Here is a 21,863-nt window from a genome sequence, read left to right on the forward strand (position 1 = left end):
ACTCATGACGACCCCTGCTGGCCAATTCAGAGCTGGAAGGAGTGTCCACAGGGAGGGATGAATGGCACCAGCCCTACCAACGAAGGGGACAATAGTTAGGGCACAGCCATAGGCCCCTCAGTGACCACGTCCAATTAGTGAGGGGGTGGCAAAGAAACCCAGGCACAAATCACAGGCCTGGGAAGGACTGGACTCACAGAGTTAACCGACTAGAACCAGAAGGAAAATAAAGGATCAAGGGGCCTTCCTAAGGTTTAAAGGTGGCAAGACTGCCGGGTGTGAAAATTAAAATGCTGAGCAAAAACAAAAAAGCCTAAGGAGTCACTGCTGAGCCGCATGAGGGAACAGGATCCCGACCTAAGGCACTTTGGTCTAATAATCATGTTGCCTCCATACTGAGGGGCAGAGAGAGGAGAAAGAGAAAAAGAGAAGTGTAACAGTGCCCCCACCTACCACGATTTTACATCGTTGCAGAACTAGTCCCGATAGAGAAATGCTTCTGAAAACAGGATTACTCCCCTCGGACCTGCTCAACTTGCTTAAACTGTACCAGCTACAGAGCACTTAGCTTGAGGACTACTTGACACAGGAGAAGTGAGTGGCGTTCGGGCACTTGAGAGCCAGCCCCACGGTGCTGCTGCCGCCTTACCTCTGCTCCAGGTACCCCAGGGCCTGCCTGACCAACTCCATGCGCACTTCCACGCTGCTGCGGCTCTTTAGGGCATCCGTCGCCGGTGCCAACAGCACGTCTGTCATTTGCTTTACCATGGTCCACAGGTCAGAGATGTTCTGCACATAAATAAGACGGCACGTGACGATGCTGTGGGGCTAGAGAACTGCCTGGCTCTTCCTCGCATTGACCTGCTCACCACAGGCAGGCAGGACGTGGAGGGGGAGAGGCTAACGTCTCCTGCCTGAGGCCCCCAGGCTACGCCCAGCACAGAAGATGCACCTCTGCCCCGCCACCTGCCAGGCTTCCACCTTCCAACGAGCAGCCTGCCCCGAGCTGGCTTCAGATCAATGACTATCCCAGGCCTGACAGAACCACCCACACACTTAAGACCACACAGAACTAACAAGAACACTGAATCTCAGTGGGTTATCCCTTAAGAGAGAGTGAATACATTTACAATCGTCCAACGCGCTAGGAGTTTGAACTCAAGTAGCTGCATTTCAGTCCTTACAAGGTCATTTCAGTATTTTAAGGCTTCAAATTAAAGCTTAACCTAAATAATATGTTTTGTCCTCCAGAGCCTCCCCAGGGCCACTGCTCTTACCCCATTCTGGGAGTGTCACAGCCTCCCCTTTTCCTTCCCACCCAGTCCCTTCAGAAGGCGCCTCCCGCGACAGGAGCAGGGGGACAAGAGTGGGCTTTCTCGCCCTTATTCCCACCACACAGCTGGGACTCCCTCTCCCAGAACCCGCCTGGCTGTACATCCCTCCTGGAAAACGTGTTTCCTGAACCTCTGCACTATTCTAAAGTGAAGAATCCTTGAACGAGTGGAGAAAAGCAGGTTTACACTTTTCCAAAGGAAAAAAGAAAATCCTGTTTTCACTGTCCTCTCCAAAATTAAAACTGTAGAAAATCCACCCAAATGCGACTCTTCCTAGCTGGTGACATGGTAGGTGAGTCGCGTCCTTTCTTCTTTAGATCTGTTTGTAGTGCCTTATATTTTACTATTTTAAAAAAAGCAAAGTTGGATGCATTTTTGAAGGAAAAAAATCTGTGTACTTCCACTATATCCTTCCTCTTTTCCCCTTCCTCCTGGCCTCCTACCAATCCAACCATCCATGTAATTTATTTTCCCCTGGGGGATAAAATTGGCCAGGGATAAGAACTGAGGGATGGGAATAAAGAGGGGGAGTCAGAGAGCAAGGGAACCAGCAGCATATGAAGATATGAAGAATGTTTATAAAGGCCCCACCAGAATCACGTTCAAGGGGCTCACGGGTGTGAAAACCACATACGTCACCTACACAACTCAGCTCCCATTAGTCTGCCTAAGGAGGGAAACCAGTGAGGGAGGAGTTAGAGCCCAACAGGACTTCAAAGCAAACACAGCTCAAGAACTCCTGTGTCCAAGAATTGATCCTGGCTGAACCTTCTGAAGATGCATTAAAAGTACATGGATAGCACCATCATCAAAAAACCAACCCAAGACCTAGCCGGTTTGGCTCAGTGGATAGAGCGTCAGCCTGCAGGCTGAAGGGTCCCAGGTTCGATTCCGGTCAAGGGCACATGCCTGGGTTGTGGGCTCGATCACCAGTAGGGGGCATGCAGGAGGCATCCGATCCATGATTCTCTCTCATCATTGATGTTTCTATCTCTTTCTCCCTCTCACATCATTGAAATGTATATATATTTTTAAATTATTTACAATACAACTCTGAGGAACAGTTAACATTTTATCCCATGGAACAGAATGTTTCTTCAGCCCATTTCTGCCAAGTCAGCAAGGTGCTAATCCCCTCTGAACACCGGCCCCAGGTTCCTGCTCGGGCCGGCTCTGGGCCCTACCTTATCATCCAGCTCTGCGACGGAAGCGCAGAGGTCCACGAGGTTAGGCTGCAGGTGCCCGTTTACGATCTTCTCGTTATAGATATAAATCTGAAATAACGAAAAGCAAAGGCACATTTCTAGTTTCATCTCTTCTTTTGAAAACCTCTTGAAGCAGTGCTAAAGCCAGCTCCTGCCCCACAGGCAGCAAAGCTTTGACCAACCTGTCCTTCTTCCTATCCGTCCTGCCCAGTGGGCAAGGCCACAGCCCGCTTCCCAGGTGTGTGGTTGGGCAATAGCATCCGCATGCACACAAGAGCTAACTGCCCCCCCCCCACCCTTCCTGACACCTGAGAACCGGGAGCGGGGTGGGCCTGGGGGGAGTACCGCAGGCCATTCTGTGCCTCTCTGCCCAGCAGACCCTCAGTCCCAGGGAGCAAGGACCACAGGGAGAGATGGGCAATGGAAGGACTCCCGAAGCTGCTCCCTAAGAACCCGAGGCAAAGTTTGGTAATCTTTCAGCAAAAGGATGGAACGGGCCAGGCCCAGGGCTCGGGGACTGAGCCGGGAGGGTGTGGCTGCAGCCCTCCCCGGGTCAGAACAGCGGCTGTTACACTTTGGAGTGCCCTTTCTCCTTAGCAAATGTTCCCAAGGAAAAGGAATTATGTGATGTTTAAGGTACGAAAAAACTACTATTACTTTGAATTGTATTTTAAAAGAACTAAAATAACGATTGTAAAAACTACCAAGTTCTAGCCTTTACATCTGAAGTCCTTGCTCTACCAGGAACCAAACAAGGTAGTGATGTCAGACAAACCAGGAACCCACTGAACCCTACTTCCCTCTACCATAAATGGGGGATGCTACCACGTAGCCTCTGGGGGCGTTGCAAAGATTTAAAATGGGTTTTAAACTGTGAGGTGGTGTTTATTCATTCAATGAGCATGGGGCCCTCCCCGCTGTGCAAGGTACCATGTTCAATCTGGGATGTAAAGATTCACTCCCCACTGGAAGGCACAGGCACTAAACAGCTACATGACACTGTGGTGTCCTTGGTGCTGGGAAGGTTAGCTCTATGACCCTAGTCTTCACAGATACAAAATACTCAGTTTCTCTCCTCAGAAGCTTACTTATTAGGCCTGAACTCTGGTGGTGGCTGGGGCAATGGAAGAAGTCAAACAATGAAGGTGAAATTTAAAGGATGCGGGGAGGGATCTCAAAATTGGAGTGGAGGAAAAGAAATGACGGTCTAGTAGTAAAAGCTGAGGGATTTGGAAGGAGGGGGCTGGCTTCGGCTGCCTGGTGAGAAGTGGCCACGTTAAACTGAGACTTTAAAAAAGTATTTAGAGCTCATCTTACCAAGGGGTGTAAGAGGGATGGAAGTCTGCCACCCTCGATTCAGGAAACAATTTCCCCTTTTTGATACTTTGTGCGAGGAAGCGGCAAATTGGAATAAAACATACAGGTGGCCAACACTGCTTTATTCAAAAAGTCAGTTCCAGCCCTAGCCGGTTTGGCTCAGTGGATAGAGCGTCAACCTGCAGACTGAAGGATCCCCAGTTCAATTCTGGTCAAGGGCACATGCCTGGGTTGTAGGCTTGACCCCCAGTAGGGGGTGTGTAGGAGGCAGCCAATCAATGATTCTCTCTCATCATTTATGTTTCTGTCTCTCTCTCCCTCTCCCTTCCTCTCTGAATTCAACAAAAATATATATTAAAAAAAAAAAAGTCAGTTCCAGGTACTTGGTGTCCTCAGGGCCTTTTCAGTCCAATGAGTCCCTGTGCTCCCCACACCTGCAGTTACCTCAATCCACACCCATATGATTACATGGTCATAATACACAACTGGACCACGGTCCCACAGTAGCGTGAGCTTGCCAAGGACATCATTAGAAAATGGTGAGTACACGATGCTTATGAAGCAGAGAAGCATTTAGGAAATTTCTCCACACAAGGTGAAGAAGGATTTCTGATGATGCCATCAGCCCCCCAGGTAACTCAGTTAATAGAGAACTCCGTTTGCTAAGCAGTGCAGTTACCCGGCTTTACTGTGCATGGGCCACTGCCAAATGCAAAATGAGATGCCTGGGCCAGTGCAGAGGCAGAGTTCAATTTCCCTAAATCAAATCGGAGTCGGTCGATTAGCCAATTTGATGGAATTCTCCAGGGGCCTAGATGGTAAAATATTAACCAGTCCTCTGAATGAGCCTTCAGGGTTTGACTTTCACATGAAGTCTTTGCTCGCTTTTACTCCCCAGGGGCCCACATTGTTCCTGGACTCGGTCTTCCTCGAGGGTGTGCTCACCTGCCGGGCATAGGCCATCTCGATGCTGTCCAGGGAGCTTCGACCAGGGGGTCCCACATCGCTGATGTAACTTGGCTATAGACGAATACACATTCAGAACTGGTTAAGAACAGCATTCAGTCATATAAACAAACAAACTAAAAATTATAGAAACACATGCCTCTCTCTTTTTAATGTTTTTATTTGAGGGAAAGGAAGGGAAAAAGAGAGAGAAACATCTATGAGAGAGAAATATCATAGGGCCTGTCTCCTGCACGCCCCCTACTGGGGATCGAGCCCGCAACCCGGGCATGTACCCTGATGAAGAATCAACTGGCGACCTCTTGGTAACCACATGCTTGTCTTCAACAAAACTATGAGGAGTCTGTTTCCTAGTCAGACTTCCTCCAAATGATGTTTTTAGGGGTTTCATGAGAAAGCAACTTTTTTACCATGAACATGAGAAGAGGGTGGCCATCGGACTCAGTTAACTGAAAAATGATGGGGGAGGGGAGTAAGTTGTAAGGATATCTCAGTGACCGTTCCTGAAATGTACATTTCCCCAAATTCGGCTTCAATACCAAGCCCCCGCTCCACCTCATTGCCCTCTCCATGGCTGCAGGGCAGTGAGGCCATCGTTGCTATGTGTGGGCCTCCTGTTTCCATGAATCATATCACACGGCTAGGGAATGGAGTTTATAGGGTTCATCACCTCCAGTCTAGAGTCCACACTAAGACAACAGCTGCTGATTAGTTTCCTGCATCTGGAGATATGAAGCCAGTCTGGGTGGCAGTCTGCAGCCATTCAGTAAGCATCCCCACCAAGCCTGCCTGCCTTGTGCACAGCTGTGTGCACATCGACCCACATGGATGACAACAAGCCAGGCCGCAGATCCTGCCCTTAAAGACCTTACCGTCTGTTGGGGAGAGTTAGACACAAATATATGGAAAAGATTAGAAGTATTTAAAAGAGAGAGAGAGAGAGAGAGAGAGAGAGAGACTAACATTAATCTTTAACTATGCTTACTCCCTACTGTAAATAAATATGGATCAAAATTAGATATATCCTATAGTTATATTCTTAAATCTCCAATACTTTAGTTTGTACTGTACTGCAGAAACCAAGTTTTTTATACACTTCTCTCATTTAAAAAGAAATAAATGCTGTATTCTCTAAATCTAAATAAAACAAAGCAGTTTAAAGTAGGCTTAGGAAGCCAGTGGAAGAGCAGCAATACTTCCTAGCATTAGCAAAGCCAGTCAACGGAAGACGCGTACGAGCTTGCCCTGGGAGTCGGGTAGAGAGGAGAGAGGGCTGGAGACAGAAAGGTGGGCTGTACACACTCAGGTTCTGGAGAAGGAACTGGACTGTGGGACACCTGGGTCCCAGGAAGGCCACTTTCTCCCTGGCTTTGGGGACTGGCACATTCTCTTGGAGCCTCTGCTTCCCATTAGCTGAGTGAAGGGGCTGTCCCAGACAGCGGTCCTCAAGCGGTCCTCCTCAGCGCTGACCTTCTACAGTCACTGATATTAAAAAGAGCTTTAAACACGTCACCGACCTTGGTAGAAGCTGGCTGACCCCATGACTATTCCAAATCCCTACCTCTTATCTTCGCCCCCTGCTACCTTTCAGTCTGGCATATGTAGTTAAATATACACCCAATGGCCATTCCTATCTGAGTCACGGAATTACTGAAAACTACTAGGTTACAACAATAATAACTACACTCACTGAGCACCTCCTACGTGCCAAGCACTGTCTTCATGTCCATGTATTCACTCCACAACCCTATGAGATATGTACCTTCACCACATCGATTTACAGATGGAGACGCCAAAGCGCACAGAAGGTCACTCCAATAGGAAGCAGTGGAACCCTGGTTTGCATCCAAAGTCGGCACCCACTGCCGGCCAGAACAGTATTCACAACACTGTTGTGAAGATTAAGTAGAAAGAGCTCAGTGTAGTGCCCAACACTCAGCCAATAAGTGTTAGCTGTTATCATGTTTTATACAAAAATAAACATAGAAATAAATCCTACATTGAACAATAGATAGACATGGACACTACAGAAACATAACTTAAAATATGTTACTTGGAGCTGGCTGGAAATTCTCGTCTGGTCTTTTTATAATAAACACATTCCTGTATGAACAGAAGCCCCAGCAGCTCGTTTTCAACATCTGGACTAATTGTGAGTGTTCCCAGTAACAGAGTTGAGGGCTGTTCAATAAGACCACCGTTCTGGAACAGAACCAACCATCGCAGGTCTTTTTAAAGAACAGAGCTCTACACCTGTTAATCCCAGTGACCTGAGGAGGAATGAGGCGGGGGAATGACAGGGGAGCAGCACTAAAACATTTCTGCAAGGACACAGCCGTTTCAGCTAAATACACACAAATAGCCTTGAGAAACATTATCCAGTACTAAAAACCCAATTTTTAAAATTATCCATTTAAAAAGTAGTTGGATTTTAGGTTTCAGATTTCCATTTAAATTAATTTTGCTTAATGCTCTTGTTTTCAAAAGCACCTTTCCTTCATTTGCCCTTGGCCCAGCCTCTGTGTCACCACACATAAGGTCAATTATCCGTCCACAGGATGTGTACGTGCACATTCCTGAGCTGAGGAACCAGCAAACGCTTGTTGGAATTTCAAAGCCAAGGGCTGCTTGAGGCTGGGAAACCAGTATACTCTGTAGGAATAACACTGCAAACTCCTCATACTTATGAGTTTCCCTGCACAGGGCCCAGACTGAATACAGTGGGGGTGACAGGAACAGGAACCAGAGATCGGAAAGGCAGGGAGGGAAGATGGAAGGCAGGGCCAGAGAAGGGGCTCACCCAGGAGTCTAGAGATATGTGGAGAAACAGCCACCTCTGGGAGCACAGCCACAAGGAGGGTCCTCTCAGAGCAGACGGTGTTCCCAGAACAGGCATTCTAAGAGAGCATCCCAGAACAGGTGAGGCATGGCTGGAGCGTGACAGGAGGGAATTACAAACTTTTACTGAGCATCTACTGTTGTTCAAAGTGTATCCAGGGATGAATCAAACTTTTCCCAAGGAGGGCACATTCTAGTTAGGGAGAAAAGTATGGAACTAACACTCCTAGCAAAACAAGTACAGAATGAAGAGGAACTACGGCAATACTACAGAAGAAAGTAAATTGGCTTTATATGAGCACAATGGGACCAAAGTGATTAATTTACAATGCTGGCTATGAAATCTGTACCCAGAAACCAGTACTACCAGTGGTGGTAGTATAACTCACCACTGAATTTAAGACATCCTGATTTCAGAAATGTTAAAACGGGGGAAAGATACACATATCTTTCTTGGAATTGATGAAATATGGCACTAAGTCAGTTATCAAAATCAGACACTATGTCCATATACGCTGTTCACACATCACAGTGTGGAATGTGACCATCATTATCTGTAACTATCTATAATAATCTATAATAATAAAAGGGTAATATGCTAATTAGACCGGACGTCCTTCCGGACAAAGCCGGGGCCGTAGGGAAGCCCGGATCCCGGGTGCCAGAGGGAAGCCGGTGCCAGCAGCCAGGGGAAGGAAGGCGTACTCTTGCATGAATTTTGTGCATTGGGCCTCTAGTTAAGCTTCTCTACTGAGCCTATTAGTTGCTAGGCTAAGTCATATTCCAGACAACACATTAAGGACCATCCATTGACTATGTCTAATTCCAGCACAGCCACTGGACCCCACTAAGGTTAGATAAATTTACCTTTAAGTGCTGTTTTTAAAGGTGGCTAAGATACATCGATTCCCAACACTGCTCATACCCCATGTGCTGTCAGGTCAGCAGCGCCACACAGAAAAGTGCCTGCCCAAGTGAAGAAAATATCACCTTTCCACTACTTTGAAGAAAATTATATGGAAAAAGCCTGTAAAAACACACGGTTCCACTTATCCACCAGAATGGTTAAATTTAAAAGGATAAAATGTTCACAATAGTGCTATTTATAAAAGCCCCAAACTGGAAACTATCCAAATGTCCATCAATTCCAGAATGAGTACACAGATTGCAGTTACACTGTTCAGCCATGAGAATGAATGGCCTACAATGATATACAGAATGTTAAGCAGAAACAGGAGCACATATTGTATGACTCCATTTACATAAAGTTCAAAAACAGACAATATAAATAAAACATACATACACACACACACACACAGGCAAATTGTCCCTGCAGGAGTTTGACTGGGAGACCAATGGCTCACTATGATGTGCGCTGACCACCAGGGGGCGGCGCGGAACAAAGGGAGGCCTGGGTCAGCAGCCAGAAGGCCCTGATTGGCCTTGATCGCCGGGCCAGGCCTAGGGACCCTACCCATGCACAAATTTCGTGCACTGGGCCTCTAGTTAATCTATGATGTTAGAAGTCACAGCAGTGGTTCCCCTGCTGGAGGCAGTGGGGGCAGTAACTGGAAAGGCGTATAATGAGGGCTCTTGGGTGCTGGTAATGTCCTGGTTCTCCATCTGGGTGTGTTCCATTTGTGATCGTTCACTGAGTTGTATTCTTAGGATGTGGGCTTTTCTGGACACGTTGTACTTTAGGAAAAAAGTTCAAAACAACAGCAACAAACAATAAAACCCACAGGGTTTCATAAAGTGGCAACTCCCTGGATAACCTGGGGAGAAAGCCACCACTCCATTCACTGGCTTTTACAGCCAGCCTACCCACTCTGCTGGTGTCACAGAGAACAGCAAGTGCTGGTAACCCCCTTCCCAAGGGGACTCCAGGTCAGGGAAGAAGAGTCTACTAAGTAGACTAGTCTATTTTTAAGAAAAGAACAATCAAGAAAGAACATCTCATTAACAGCTTATAATTACTTCCAAATCCCAATACAGACCACAACCTATTAACACCATTTTAAAAAATGAAGTTTATAAAACCATGAGCTATTCTATTTATCTGCCCAGACTCACAAGAAATTGAGAAAGAAACATTAGGCTGATCAAGGGCTTTGGACATTAGTTCTTCCTTTCCAAAGACTCTGATCAGAATCTTGACATCTCTGAGTCTCAGATATGTGAACAGAGCCTTAAGGAATAATTTCCTAAGACAAATGACTTTAGCACCTTTTTATTCGGGGGCTAACTTAATAGAAAAACTGGTTTCTAAATCAGGAGTAAATTTGTAGATATGGGATGTGTGAAGTTATCCTGCAGGCATGACAAACTGCCAAGCTACCCACCCTCGACCCAGACTTCAACAGAACATGGTCTAGAAGGAAACAATCCTGGGTCTCACCCAGATATTACACATCTCTCTGAGCCTCAGCTAACTTAGCTCTTGTTGGAGAAGAATGCTAGCTAACCATAAAACAACTCCTGGGAAAATAACTTATGGAGAAGCATTGGTAAAAATATTTGAAATGTCTAACACTATAATTTTCATTAACATTGTAAATTTTAATCTGCACCTCTAAATTATCTGAAACTGCTTTTTACAAAATATAGTACGGGATAGCCATGATGGGTCAGGTTATCACTAATCTTCCCAATAATCACATTGCACCAGTGAAGACACTGAAGGTCTGCAGGGTTAAATAACTTGGTCAAATAACTTGGACAAGGTCAGTGGTGAAGCTAGAATTTGAACCCAGGGCTGTGCTCTCCCCACACCAGAGTGGCAAATGTGTGGCAAGCCACAGCTTCTCAGCACAGGGCAGACATCACTAATCAAGCCACAGCTTCTCAGCACAGGGCAGACATCACTAATCAAGCCACAGTGTCCCAGCACAGGGCAGACATCACTAATCAAGCCACAGCTTCTCAGCACAGGGCAGACATCACTAATCAAGCCACAGTGTCCCAGCACAGGGCAGACATCACTAATCAAGCCACAGTGTCCCAGCATAGGGCAGACATCATTAATCAAGCAGGACATTCTTCCTGCTGATCCCAACACGTAGCCACAAAATCCCTCCCAGGAAATGTCTCTAGAATATATTAAGAGAAAAAAGCAAGATACAGAACAGAGCATACAGTAAGCTAACTTTTGTGTAAGGAGGAGGGGGGATAAGATATGTAGTCTCATATATTTGCATTTTATAAAGAAACATTGGAAATATGCACAAGAAAGTAATAATAGTGACTGCCTCTGGAAGAGGCAAAAAGGGAGGGAATAGGCTTTTGGGGACAGGATACTTCAGTTCTTGAATCATAAATACACTGTCTTTTTAAAAAATATATATTTTTACTGCTTTCAGACAGGAAAGGAGAGGGAGAGAGAAGTAGAAACATCAATGATGAGAGAGAATCACTGACTGGCACCTCCTGCACACCCCCTACTGGGAATTGAGCCACCAACCTGGGCATATGCCCTGACTGGGAATCGAACCATGACCTCCTGGTTCATAGGTTGATGCTCAACCACTAAGCCATGTCAGCCGGGCTACATTGCCATTTTTAAAAATTAGATTTTCAAGAAGAGAAAACCCTCAACCTAGTACTACCATCAATCAATACATCCTAATGAGAGAAACAGACAATAATAAAAAGACAGAAAACATATACAATGGTATATGGAAGGAAGTGCTAAAAAGAAAAATAAAGCAAGACAGGGGACTTAGGAGGTGCTGAATGCAAGAGGTTGGCTTGGGTTCCAGACAATAAGACCTTGGAAGGCCCCAGTGAAATGGCACTGGGTAAATATTTGAAGGAGAACTATGAGAGGGAGACAGCCAGGCAGCTATCTGGGGGAAGAGCATTCTGGGCAGAAGCAACAGGAAGCACAAAGGCCCCGAGGCAGGAGCAAGCCTGCCAGGTTTGTTCAGGGACCTGTACGGAGTTCATGTGGCTGGAGCAGCGAGAGCCATGGGGAGAGTAGCAGAAGGGGAGCTTGGAGAGGCAACAAGACTGAGTCTGGTAGGGGCTTACAGGCCATGGTGAAGATGCTGGCTTTCACTGCAAGTGAGCAGAGGAGTGACACAATCTAACCTGTGTTTAATAGCGTTACTCTGGCTGCTGTGTTGAGACTGTGCAAAGGAAAAAGTGGAGAGACCAGTGTTGTTGTCAACCTCTAAGATGGTTTCCCAATAATCACCACCTCCTGGGACTCAAGCCCTTATATAATCCTCTCTCCTTGACTGTAGGCCAGATTTAGTGACTTACTTTGAACAGAGGGGATAGATAGGAAAACACTTTCAAGATTAAGATATATAAAGACTGGTTTTTGTATTGGGGGCATTTTAGCTCTCCCTCAGATTCCTCACTCTTGCTCTAAGGAAAGTGAGTTATGTTGTGAATAGTACAATTGAGAGACCTATATGACAGGAAACTGATGTCCCTAAGCCAGGAGCCAGAGAGGACCTGAGGCTAGCTAAGAGCCACATGAGAGAGCTTGGGAGTGGATCTGTCCTGAACTGAGCCTTGAAATGAGTGTAGCCTTAGCCCAGTGGTCAGTAAACTCATTAGTCAACAGAGCCAAATATCAACAGTACAACGATTGAAATTTCTTTTGAGAGCCAAATTTTTTAAACTTAAACTATATAGATAGGTACATTGTTATTAACTTAATTAGGGTACTCCTAAGGCTTAGGAAGAGCCACACTCAAGGGGCCAAAGAGCCGCATGTGGCTCGCGAGCCACAGTTTGCCGACCACTGCCTCAGCCAATACCTTGCATAAGCCTCAAGAGATCCTGAGCCAGAAATGCCCAGCTAAGCTAAATACTTGTTTTCAGCCTCTATGGGTTTGGACTGCTTTGTTACCTGGCAATAGCTAACTGTAACAACCAGTTAGGCAAAGTACAATAAGCTGAGCAAGAGCTGACAAGGGTCTGAATCAGAGTGCTAACAGTGGAGGTGGTTGGATTCTGGGTATATTTTAAAGTAGTGTTAACTGCATTTGCCAACATGTGTGAGAGACAAGGTGGAAGCAGAGGACAAAAATCAATCTGTGGTTTTTGACCTGAGCAAGTGAAAACTGGAATTGCCATTTATAAAGATGATAAACTCTGAGAAGAGAAGGCTGGCGCTGGGAGGGACATGGGGGGCAGTTGCTATCTTGACTCACTTCTGTACATGTGTAGCTTGAAATGGCTCTGAGACATCCATGTACAGCCAAGAAGCCGTCAGATAAATGAGTCTAGGGCTTGAGGCTGCGATGCATATTTGAGTCTTCAGCAGATAGATAATAATTATTTATTTATTAATATGCTTTTATTGGTTTCAGAGAGAGGAAGGGAGAGAGATAGAAGCAATTAATGATGAGAGAGTATCATGGATTGGCTGCCTCCTACATGCCCCCCACTGGGGATCGAGCCCACAACCCAGGCATGTGCCCTGACCGTAAATCGAACCATGACCTCCTGGTTCATGAGTCAATGCTTGACCACTGAGCCATGCCAGCAGGGCTACCTCCCATTTTTATTAACAGTGTTTCATCTTCTGGGCCCAACTTACCTCACTTTCTTGAGTAAAGTCCAGGGCATCTTCTCCTGATGCCAGCAGTGTATGGAGAATTCGCTGTTTCACTTGCTCCCACTCGACCAGCATTGACTCTCGATGGTACTCCTCAGCCATGCCAAAGGTCTGTCAGAGACGAGCAGAGAGAGACGGCCCAAATGAAAAAAGCAAAGAACGTGGTTTCTATTAAGCCCCGCCCCCCCGCATCTACCATCTGTCCATGAGTAGAGAAAAAGCAATTAACTTTAAAAATTATCCTTAAAGAGTTCACTGACATGTGTTTGCAATATACCATTTTATCAAATCTAACACATGAACAATTTTTAATTACGATAAAATACACATAACAAAATTGACCACCCTAAGCATTTTTGAGTATAGTCAGGGTACTGAGTACATTCACACTGCTCTGCAACCATCACCACATCCATCTCCGGAACTCATCACCATGCAAAACTGAAATTCTGTACCCATTAACCGTAACTCTCCATTCCTTCCTCTCACTAGCCCCTGGCAACCACTATTCTATTTTCTGTCTCTGACTTTGACTACTCTAGCTACCTCACAGAAGTGGAATCATACAATATTTGCCTTTTTGTGACTGGCTTATTTCATTCAGCATAATGTCTTCAAGATTCATCCATGTTGTAGCATGTGTCAGAATTCCCTTCCTTTTTCAGGCCAAATAATAATATTCCATTGTATGTATACACCATAATGTGTTTATCCACTTATCTATTCATAGGCTCTTGAGTCGCTTGTTTCTCCCTTTTGGTTATTATGAATAATGCTGCTATGAACATGGGCATACAAATATCTCAAGTTCTTGCTTTCAATTCTTTGGGGTATATACCCAGAGTGGAATTGCTGGATCACATGGTAATTCTGTTTTAATTTTTTTGAGGGATTGTTTCCATCAAGGCTGTACCATTTCACAATCCTATCAATAGTGCACAGAGGTTCTAATTTCTTTACATCCTTGTCAATACTTACTATTGTGTTCTTTTTTTATAGTCGCCACCCTAAATGGGTGTTAGGTGATATTTCATGGTTTTAATTTGTATTTCCCTGATGATTAATGATGTTGAACATCTTTTCATGTGCTTATTAAGACAAATGTAGGGTGGAAAATAATATAATAAATAGTAATACAAGTATAAACTCTGTTTCATGTACTCACAATTGTAAACCAACTTCTGCCTCACCCTATATATTTTTAAAACCTCTGAAATTAGGCTACATATTACAACTGACAGCATGTCAGTTTATTTTCTCAGTAGTACATAAAATCATGATGGATTGTAAAATCAATGCTACTTTAAGATTTAATAAGCATCTAAGATAAGAGAACAGAAAAAACAAGTGTCTTCATTTTTTAAAGAAAGTTGTATTTTTATAGGAGGAAGCAAACCAGTGAAAGAAAAACAGAGCCTTCTATGGTCTATTCCAAGTCACCACTGAAATGTCTGGCAACCCTCACTCCTGTCTACTGCTGACTCTGCAGCTGCTACCAAAACAAAGGCACTCAGAAGGAAAAGAAAAGAGGGACAGAAGAGAGAAGGAAGGAAGGAAAAGAGGGAGGGAAAGAAGACAAATCTCTGAGGAGGAAATTAAAGCAACTTACAGAGATATACTGAATCATGACCATTCTTAGCCTATTTTTCTTTAATTGGCAGAGCAAGTTTCTATCAACTTAATCCTACTTTTCAAAAAGCCGTTTCATCTACAACTGATTACAATCAGACTGGCATCTAATTAGGCAGCACCGAGGGAATGAGCATTAGTAATGCCTGCTTTATTTTTGCAATGCAGATAATTTATACTGATAATAACCATATACGTGAGCTTTGGAAAACTGTCAGGAAAAAATTACATACTCTTCCCACAAGTGGGATGTCTGACTATGGACCAATATTTATTAAAATGTGAAAAAGAAGCACACCAGAGGCGCACAAAAATGACTAGGAAGAAGGCTGGCACATCCTGCAAGCTTGATCTATCCATGGATCCCTTTTTTACTATGCATTCTGAAGACACAAGGAGAAATGACTATTGCAAACTTTAAAAACAGTGTCCCACCTCGTTTTCTTCAGAGAGTCAGGCGGAATGGACCACTCCAGCCAGTTAGCCTGGACTGAAAAAGTAGTTAAAGAAAAATCTTTCTCTTGTTACATTAATGAACTTATACGTGAAAACTGTATATTTTGAATAGCGAGAAGTATGTTAGAACAGAGAGGTAGAGGCGAGAAGGGGGGTTTCCCTAGAAAATATCCAGAAATAGTGTACAAGTGAATCTCAATTTCTTCTAAAATTCTTCCTATTGAGTGGCCAGACAACCACCTCCTCGGCCTTGAGCCTCTCTCAGCAAAGGACAATGGAGGACCACGAGGCACGAGGACCAGGGTGTGTAGAAATAAGGAGGAGGGTGGGGCAAGGCTTTCCAAGCTCACAACAGCCAGTGAGGCACTGATGAAGCTGTGGCACTAACCCAGGACATACACAAGAGTCTTTCTCAAGGACAAGAATGGCAGAGTAGGAAAGGAAACTGAAGAAAACAGACAGTGCACCATCCAGAGATACTGCTGATGAGGATGGTGGGAGCCGACTTCCAGCATCATGTAAGGGTCAGAGTGACAACAAGTGGGGATTAACCATCCCATTAATCAGGCTGCCCACCTGTGTGCCAAGAACTCTTGGGTCTTGAATACAGGATGTACTCTGAAAACTGGCAGCTTTCTGGGCTCAAATCCTCGGATAGATCTGAGAGGTATGCCAGCTACTCATTTAGAAACAACCCCACAACCTGAATAAACAGCACTGTGGTTCCATTCATCATTAGTGTGATAAGGAGCTGCAAATATAAATGAATGGTCCAACATTAAAATTCTCTTCCCTTGACCATGCCGCCCCCAGCTTATCTTAATTACATTAGAGATAATGGAACATCCAATTTGTGGGCTAATCAGGAATGATCAGCCACCCATCTGCCCTATTCCAGCCTATTCCCTTTAGATCCACATGATGGATTAGGTGCAAAGAGGAATGTCAACTAGGGGAGCCCATGCGAAAATCAACAGAGCTACGCAACTAAAAACTATGAGAAGAGGACAGTGGGGGTTGGAGGCAAGGTGGGTGCAGGGAATAGGATCAAAGAGGAAAGAAACCCAAGAGAAGAAGAAGGAATGACCAGGAAGGGCATGCAAAGGTCTAAAATTAAAAGAAGGCAGGACAAACCACAGAAAATGTCGAAGCAGTTATGTGTGGAAATACAGCTCTTTGAACACAGTTAAGAAAGGAAGGCAGGGAGAAGACTGGGCAACTGAATTGAGAACAGGTGGGGAGCACTCAAACCCCTTTTCATAAAGGGAAGAGGGCAATATGCCTTGACTTCACACCCGCTTATTATTGAGCTGTTGCTGGCTTTTAGACGCTCTACATATGTTCTGATAATGTTGTTCTGTTTTTGCTGGGATGCACCAAATGGAAAAAGATAGGACACATTTGTGGTTTTGTAGCTTCTTTTCTTGGCATTTCAGCAGGACATTGGCACGTTATTCAAACATGAAATTACCACCAAAATGCCAGGAAGCCACTCAGCCATTGTTTGAAAAAGGACTCCTGCTTAATGGCAATTTCCCAGTGTCCGGCCAGGGGAAAGGTCTCCCCCCGCTGGCTCCCGACAGCGGAACATCTCCCTCACAAACACATATGCACACATTTTGCACTGTGGTATGTCACTTAAATGTTTTGGCTGGCTGCACATTTAGTCTCAGTATGACACAATGTTCAGAGACTGCCAATTCCAGAAACATAGGGTAAGTGGATTAATAAGGCTCAGTAGCATTCGAAATCCTAATTTAATTTATTGGTCCTTTATAGCAGGAGAATCAAAGTTGGTGGCTCAATCAAAGTGTGAACAAAAAACAAATTTTTTAAAAATATTTTCAAATCCGAATCAAGTGAATGTCTCTATTTCTAGAAATAAGTACTGTTGCCAAAAATATAATTAATAACATTTTAGGGCATTTTACTCTGATAATTAAACATGTCAGTCCTTTGGAACATTTTCTTATAAATTAGAGCTAGCGAGCCCCCTGCTGCCCTCTCTCACAGCAACCCCACCGAGACACTTGTACCTGCGTGGAACGTTTTAATAAAGCACACTGAGAAGCAGCTTTTTTTCACTTTATTCTTTTTTACATAAATAAAACAGAAATGTATTTCACTTGATATAAGGATTATCTACACTAATAAAAGAGAAATATGTAAATTAGTCATCACTCCACTATGCCCACCAGCCAATCAGGATGAGTAAGCAAATTAACCCAACAAAGATGGCAGGTTAATTTGCACACACAGGCGCAGAGCAAAGACCTCAGGCTCCAGCCCGAGCGCTGAAGACGACTGAAGACTGAAGACTGAATAGGCTTGGGTTCTCCGCTGCAGCCGGACCGAAGGCCTGGGTCCCGGGTGCCGGAGGAAATCCAGTGCCGGCAGCCAGGGGAAGGAAGGCCTATTGCGTGAATCTTTGCGAAACGGGCCTCTAGTTTTATATAAGTAAACCGCAAAACAAAGCTCTCTTTCACCCCTACTCACCTTTGCAGATGCACCCTCTACTGGGAGACAAACTGCCCTTGTAGAATCAACTCCACATAATTGATAGCCTTCCTCCTCCCTCCCCAAAAGACTCCGGTGGCCTGAAAATATCTTACTCAATAATGGGAAGTTTTGGAAAGGATTTTATCTTTTAGTCCTTGTCAGAAACAAGGAGCAATAACTCACATGTTAGTAAAATAAGCGACCTTTTGAGTATTTTGAGGGAATGCTTGTTGCAAAATATTGCTGCACTTGTAATGGCTGCCCTGGCTGACTTATTCACTACTCTTTCAAGGGTCAAGCTAGTTTGTTTTGTTTTTTCAAGAGCGTGGAGAAATCATTAATGTAGAAGGCAGCATAAAGAATAAGAGCTTAAAAAAAAAGAATGAGATCTTGCCCTGACCAGTGTGGCTCAGTTGGTTGGAGCATTGTCCCTTACACCAGAAGGACATGGGTTCGATTCCCAATCAGGGCACATACCTAGGTTTTGGGTTCAATCCCCAGCCAGGGTGCATATAAGAGACAACTGGTTGATGTTTTCTCTCATCTCTTTCTCTCTCTTCGATGTTTCTCTTTCATCTTTCTGTCTCCTCCCTTCCTCTCTTTCTAAAAATCAATAAAAATTAAAAAACAAAACAAAAACACTTGCAATTTACAACAATGTGGATGGACCTAGAGAGTATTACAGACAGATATAGAAATATCATGTGATTACACTTATAGGTGGAATTTAAGAAAACAAATGAAATAAAACAGAAACAGACTCATAGATACAGAAACAGGGTACAAACCTCCAGTTATTAAAAAAAAAAGTCACAGGCCCTGGCTGGTTTGGCTCAGTGGATAGAGCATCGGCCTGCGGACTAAAGGGTCCTGGGTTCAACTCCAGTCAAGGGTACATGCCCGGGTTGTGGGCTCGATTCCCAGTGGGGGGCGTGCAGGAGGCAGCCGATCCATGATTCTCTCTGATCATTGATGTTTCTATTTCTCTCTCCCTCTCCCTTCCCTCTCTGAAATCGATAAAAGTATTTTTTTTAAAAGTCATAGGAATGTAATGTACAGCATGGGGAAAATAGTCAATATTACTGTAATAAATATCTATGGTGACCAGTTACCAGATTTATTGTGGTGATATTATAAGGAATATAAATGTTGAATACCTGAAACTAACATAATATATGTCAACTATAATACAAATAATAATAAAAGGTAGCATAGAAAGTCAACTTGGGTGATAAAAGAAAAAGAAATTGAGGAAAATTATCAATGATCACAATTGCCTCTCTGAACTGCTGATTCAGTAGAAACCAAAATACCACTTTTTCCTATAACAATGAAACCAAAGAATTGTGTGGCCCTTCCATTTTAAGATTAATTTAATAATTAATCGATAGTCCAATTTCAGATGCATTTCGGTCACTAAATACACATGGAGGTACAAGCATGATGTTTTCCTGAAAAACAGTTCCTGCAGAACTGAGGAGCTCACTGTCTAGGGAGGAGTGCTGGGCCTTGGGCACAGGCTCCAGCTTCCAGCACCTGCTCCCGGTACACAAGGCCGCCCTCCCCACAGCTGTACATCTACACTTAGGCTCGTTTCTTACCCTCTTCCGCGACTCCTCAATGGCCGACAGCAGGGCATTGTCCTTCTCATTCTTTAGGAAGCCCTGTGAAAGGGGGAGAAATGACACAACTTAGGTTCAAATTAACCTTCCAAACACCAAAAGTACACTGAAGGAAAAGAAAAGTACCATACAGGACAGGTATCCTGCCCACCTTAACCCTCAGAAGACTCTGAACTCAAAAAATATCAAAGCAGATTTTTTAAAATAGATGTTTCCTAGTTTCTTTCATTCTGGGAGCACATGATGATTGTCAGAAGGTAAAGTCCCCATGGAACAGTAGTGTAAAGTCTCATGTCCTATAAACATACAATGTGAACAGCCAGGAGTGTCCTTCAATTCTTAAATGGCTCATATTATAGATATAGACATAGGTTTGGCTACACAGCAAGTCACAGTGCCTCTAATGTTCCTTCCTTCCTTCCTTCCTTCCTTCCTTCCTTCCTTCCTTCCTTCCTTCCTTCCTTCCTTCCTTCCTTTTCTTTATGAAAAGACCATTTATTTCATGCCTAGAACATTTATTTATTTATTATTTATCTGTTTGTTTATTTCTCTGTTGCTTTCAATTAATTCTTCCATTTCTTCCTAACACTGAGGAAGCCATCGCTATCTACTTGCCTGGATATTTTTCACTTGTTTGTCAATGGCTGGGATACCCAAAAATTCATTTCTTTACCATTGCTGCTGGGGTTTTGCCACATGTGCTCCCTATTTCAAGCCTGATGACATCCGCTACTTGTTTAATACAGGTGGGGTGAGGAGGAGACAGCCCAGTTTGGTTTAATATGCACACAGTTACTTGCCTACATTGAAATGGCCTCAATAAACCAGAGCACAAACAGCTAGGATGCCGTTTATCCATGTAGAAGTGGGCAGTTTGTGGCCATGATCTGGCCATGGCAGGGGAGCCAGACACAAGTGATGGGAAGGATTTTAATGAACTTTGTTTATAGCCTTCACAGCACATGACTACATCAAGTCAACAAACCCTTCTTGTGAATTTCTCTTCTTGAGTGGCCTTTGGCTTTAGTGTCACAGTTGCTAAACACAGCTATGGAGCCACTGTCACTGAATGCTGGTCCTGAACAAAGAGCAGACGCAGACTGTGCTTCGATGCACCTTATCATGGCGGCTGCTGCTAAGGGAAGCAATTGTCACATCGGGGGAGGGTGCCAGGAGGGTAATAACCACTACCTGATTAGGCCTGGTCTTATTTTATTCTTTTTGGTTGGGGTGGGAGGGGCTATGCCAACTGCCCCCCCTCACTGGGCTTCCTCTGCTCTTCTCAATCAATGACCAGCCTATCCCATTCTTTTGACTGCACCCATGTCTACATATAACCCACATACACATATACACCATTAAAACACAAGTGCAAAACAACAGACACATTTGCTTTAAAGCAACATACTGTAAGACAATTCTAAAAGTTTTTTAAGAAATGAAATTTCAAGTAGTAGTTAAGAAAGAAAAAGAAGAAGAAGAAAAGATATTGCTCTGGGCAGATTATTTTCTTCCTTAAAGTATTACCATTATGTACCTCCACAATTAGGCTTTCTCTTCAGCATAAACTGAGCTCACAAAAGATAGAGAATTTGAATTTTTTATCTTTTATTCCTTTCTAAAATGAAACACTAAAATAGGCTACAAGTCACATTTTATTTTTAAAAACAACACATTTTTGGTGACTATCTTTTGAAAAGAACCTTAAAATTTATAGTCAGAATACGGCTGGATCTGTGCACCATCTAGTGGCAGTCTGTTTCTTTTCAAGGACAACAAGAAACATAACAAATTAAAGAATGAAAAAGTTGGGCAGAAAAATACCTGCCTCAGCCCATGCTTCCCACAGATCTCTTCCTCAACTTCCCTTTTCCACCTGTGTTCCTTTCTTCCAACTGTCCTGTGAGACACCTCTCATCCCAGATAGATACTTTTAGAACCTATCATAAATGGGTTTTCTGGAGAGGTGAGCTGGGTATGAAGGGAGGTGCCCTCTCTCACTGGGTGGGGCTCCCGGCCACAGTGAAGACCCCTGGTCATAGAGAAGGCCCAACCTTCCATGCGGAGATGCCAGTGATCTACCTGTGACCCTCATCACTAACATCCCCTCTTCTTGCCAACAAGCACATTTTAATTGCTCATAGGCTCCCACCCAACCCTTCTACTGTAGCCCTACTCAATAAGGAACATTCCATGAACATCTGCAGGCCTGCAAGGTGAGATAACTACTCCTGACGTCCCCATCTGTATACTGCTCCTCACAGCCAGAGTCCTGGAAACAGAACCTCTTCTAACTGGCTCCTTGGATGGGTTTTGGTTTCAAGCTTTCTCTAACATGTTATAGCTCCCCTTCAGGAAGCAGTTAAGGGTCAGACACTGCTCTAAGCAATTCAAAGACATTATTGCTAATCTTTTTTTTTTTAAT

At 44.1% G+C, this 21,863-nt stretch overlaps 1 protein-coding gene across 2 annotated transcripts in view; it reads right to left on the reverse strand.

Moving 5' to 3' along the window:
* The window catches only part of NUP93 (nucleoporin 93), an 81,057-nt gene that overhangs the window by 13,786 nt on the left and 45,408 nt on the right, over positions 1-21,863 (reverse strand). For both annotated transcript variants that reach the window (XM_023747091.1, XM_006106276.3), the window contains exons 4-8: positions 19,418-19,480; positions 13,215-13,343; positions 4,802-4,876; positions 2,519-2,608; positions 650-789 (exon numbers count right to left, since the gene is read on the reverse strand). In XM_023747091.1, coding sequence (XP_023602859.1) covers positions 650-789; positions 2,519-2,608; positions 4,802-4,876; positions 13,215-13,343; positions 19,418-19,480 — 497 coding nt within the window. The remainder of the gene's footprint in view (positions 1-649; positions 790-2,518; positions 2,609-4,801; positions 4,877-13,214; positions 13,344-19,417; positions 19,481-21,863) is intronic.

Source organism: Myotis lucifugus, unplaced genomic scaffold, assembly GCF_000147115.1.
Source record: "Myotis lucifugus unplaced genomic scaffold, Myoluc2.0 scaffold_792, whole genome shotgun sequence".
Taxonomy (NCBI): Eukaryota; Metazoa; Chordata; class Mammalia; order Chiroptera; family Vespertilionidae; genus Myotis; species Myotis lucifugus.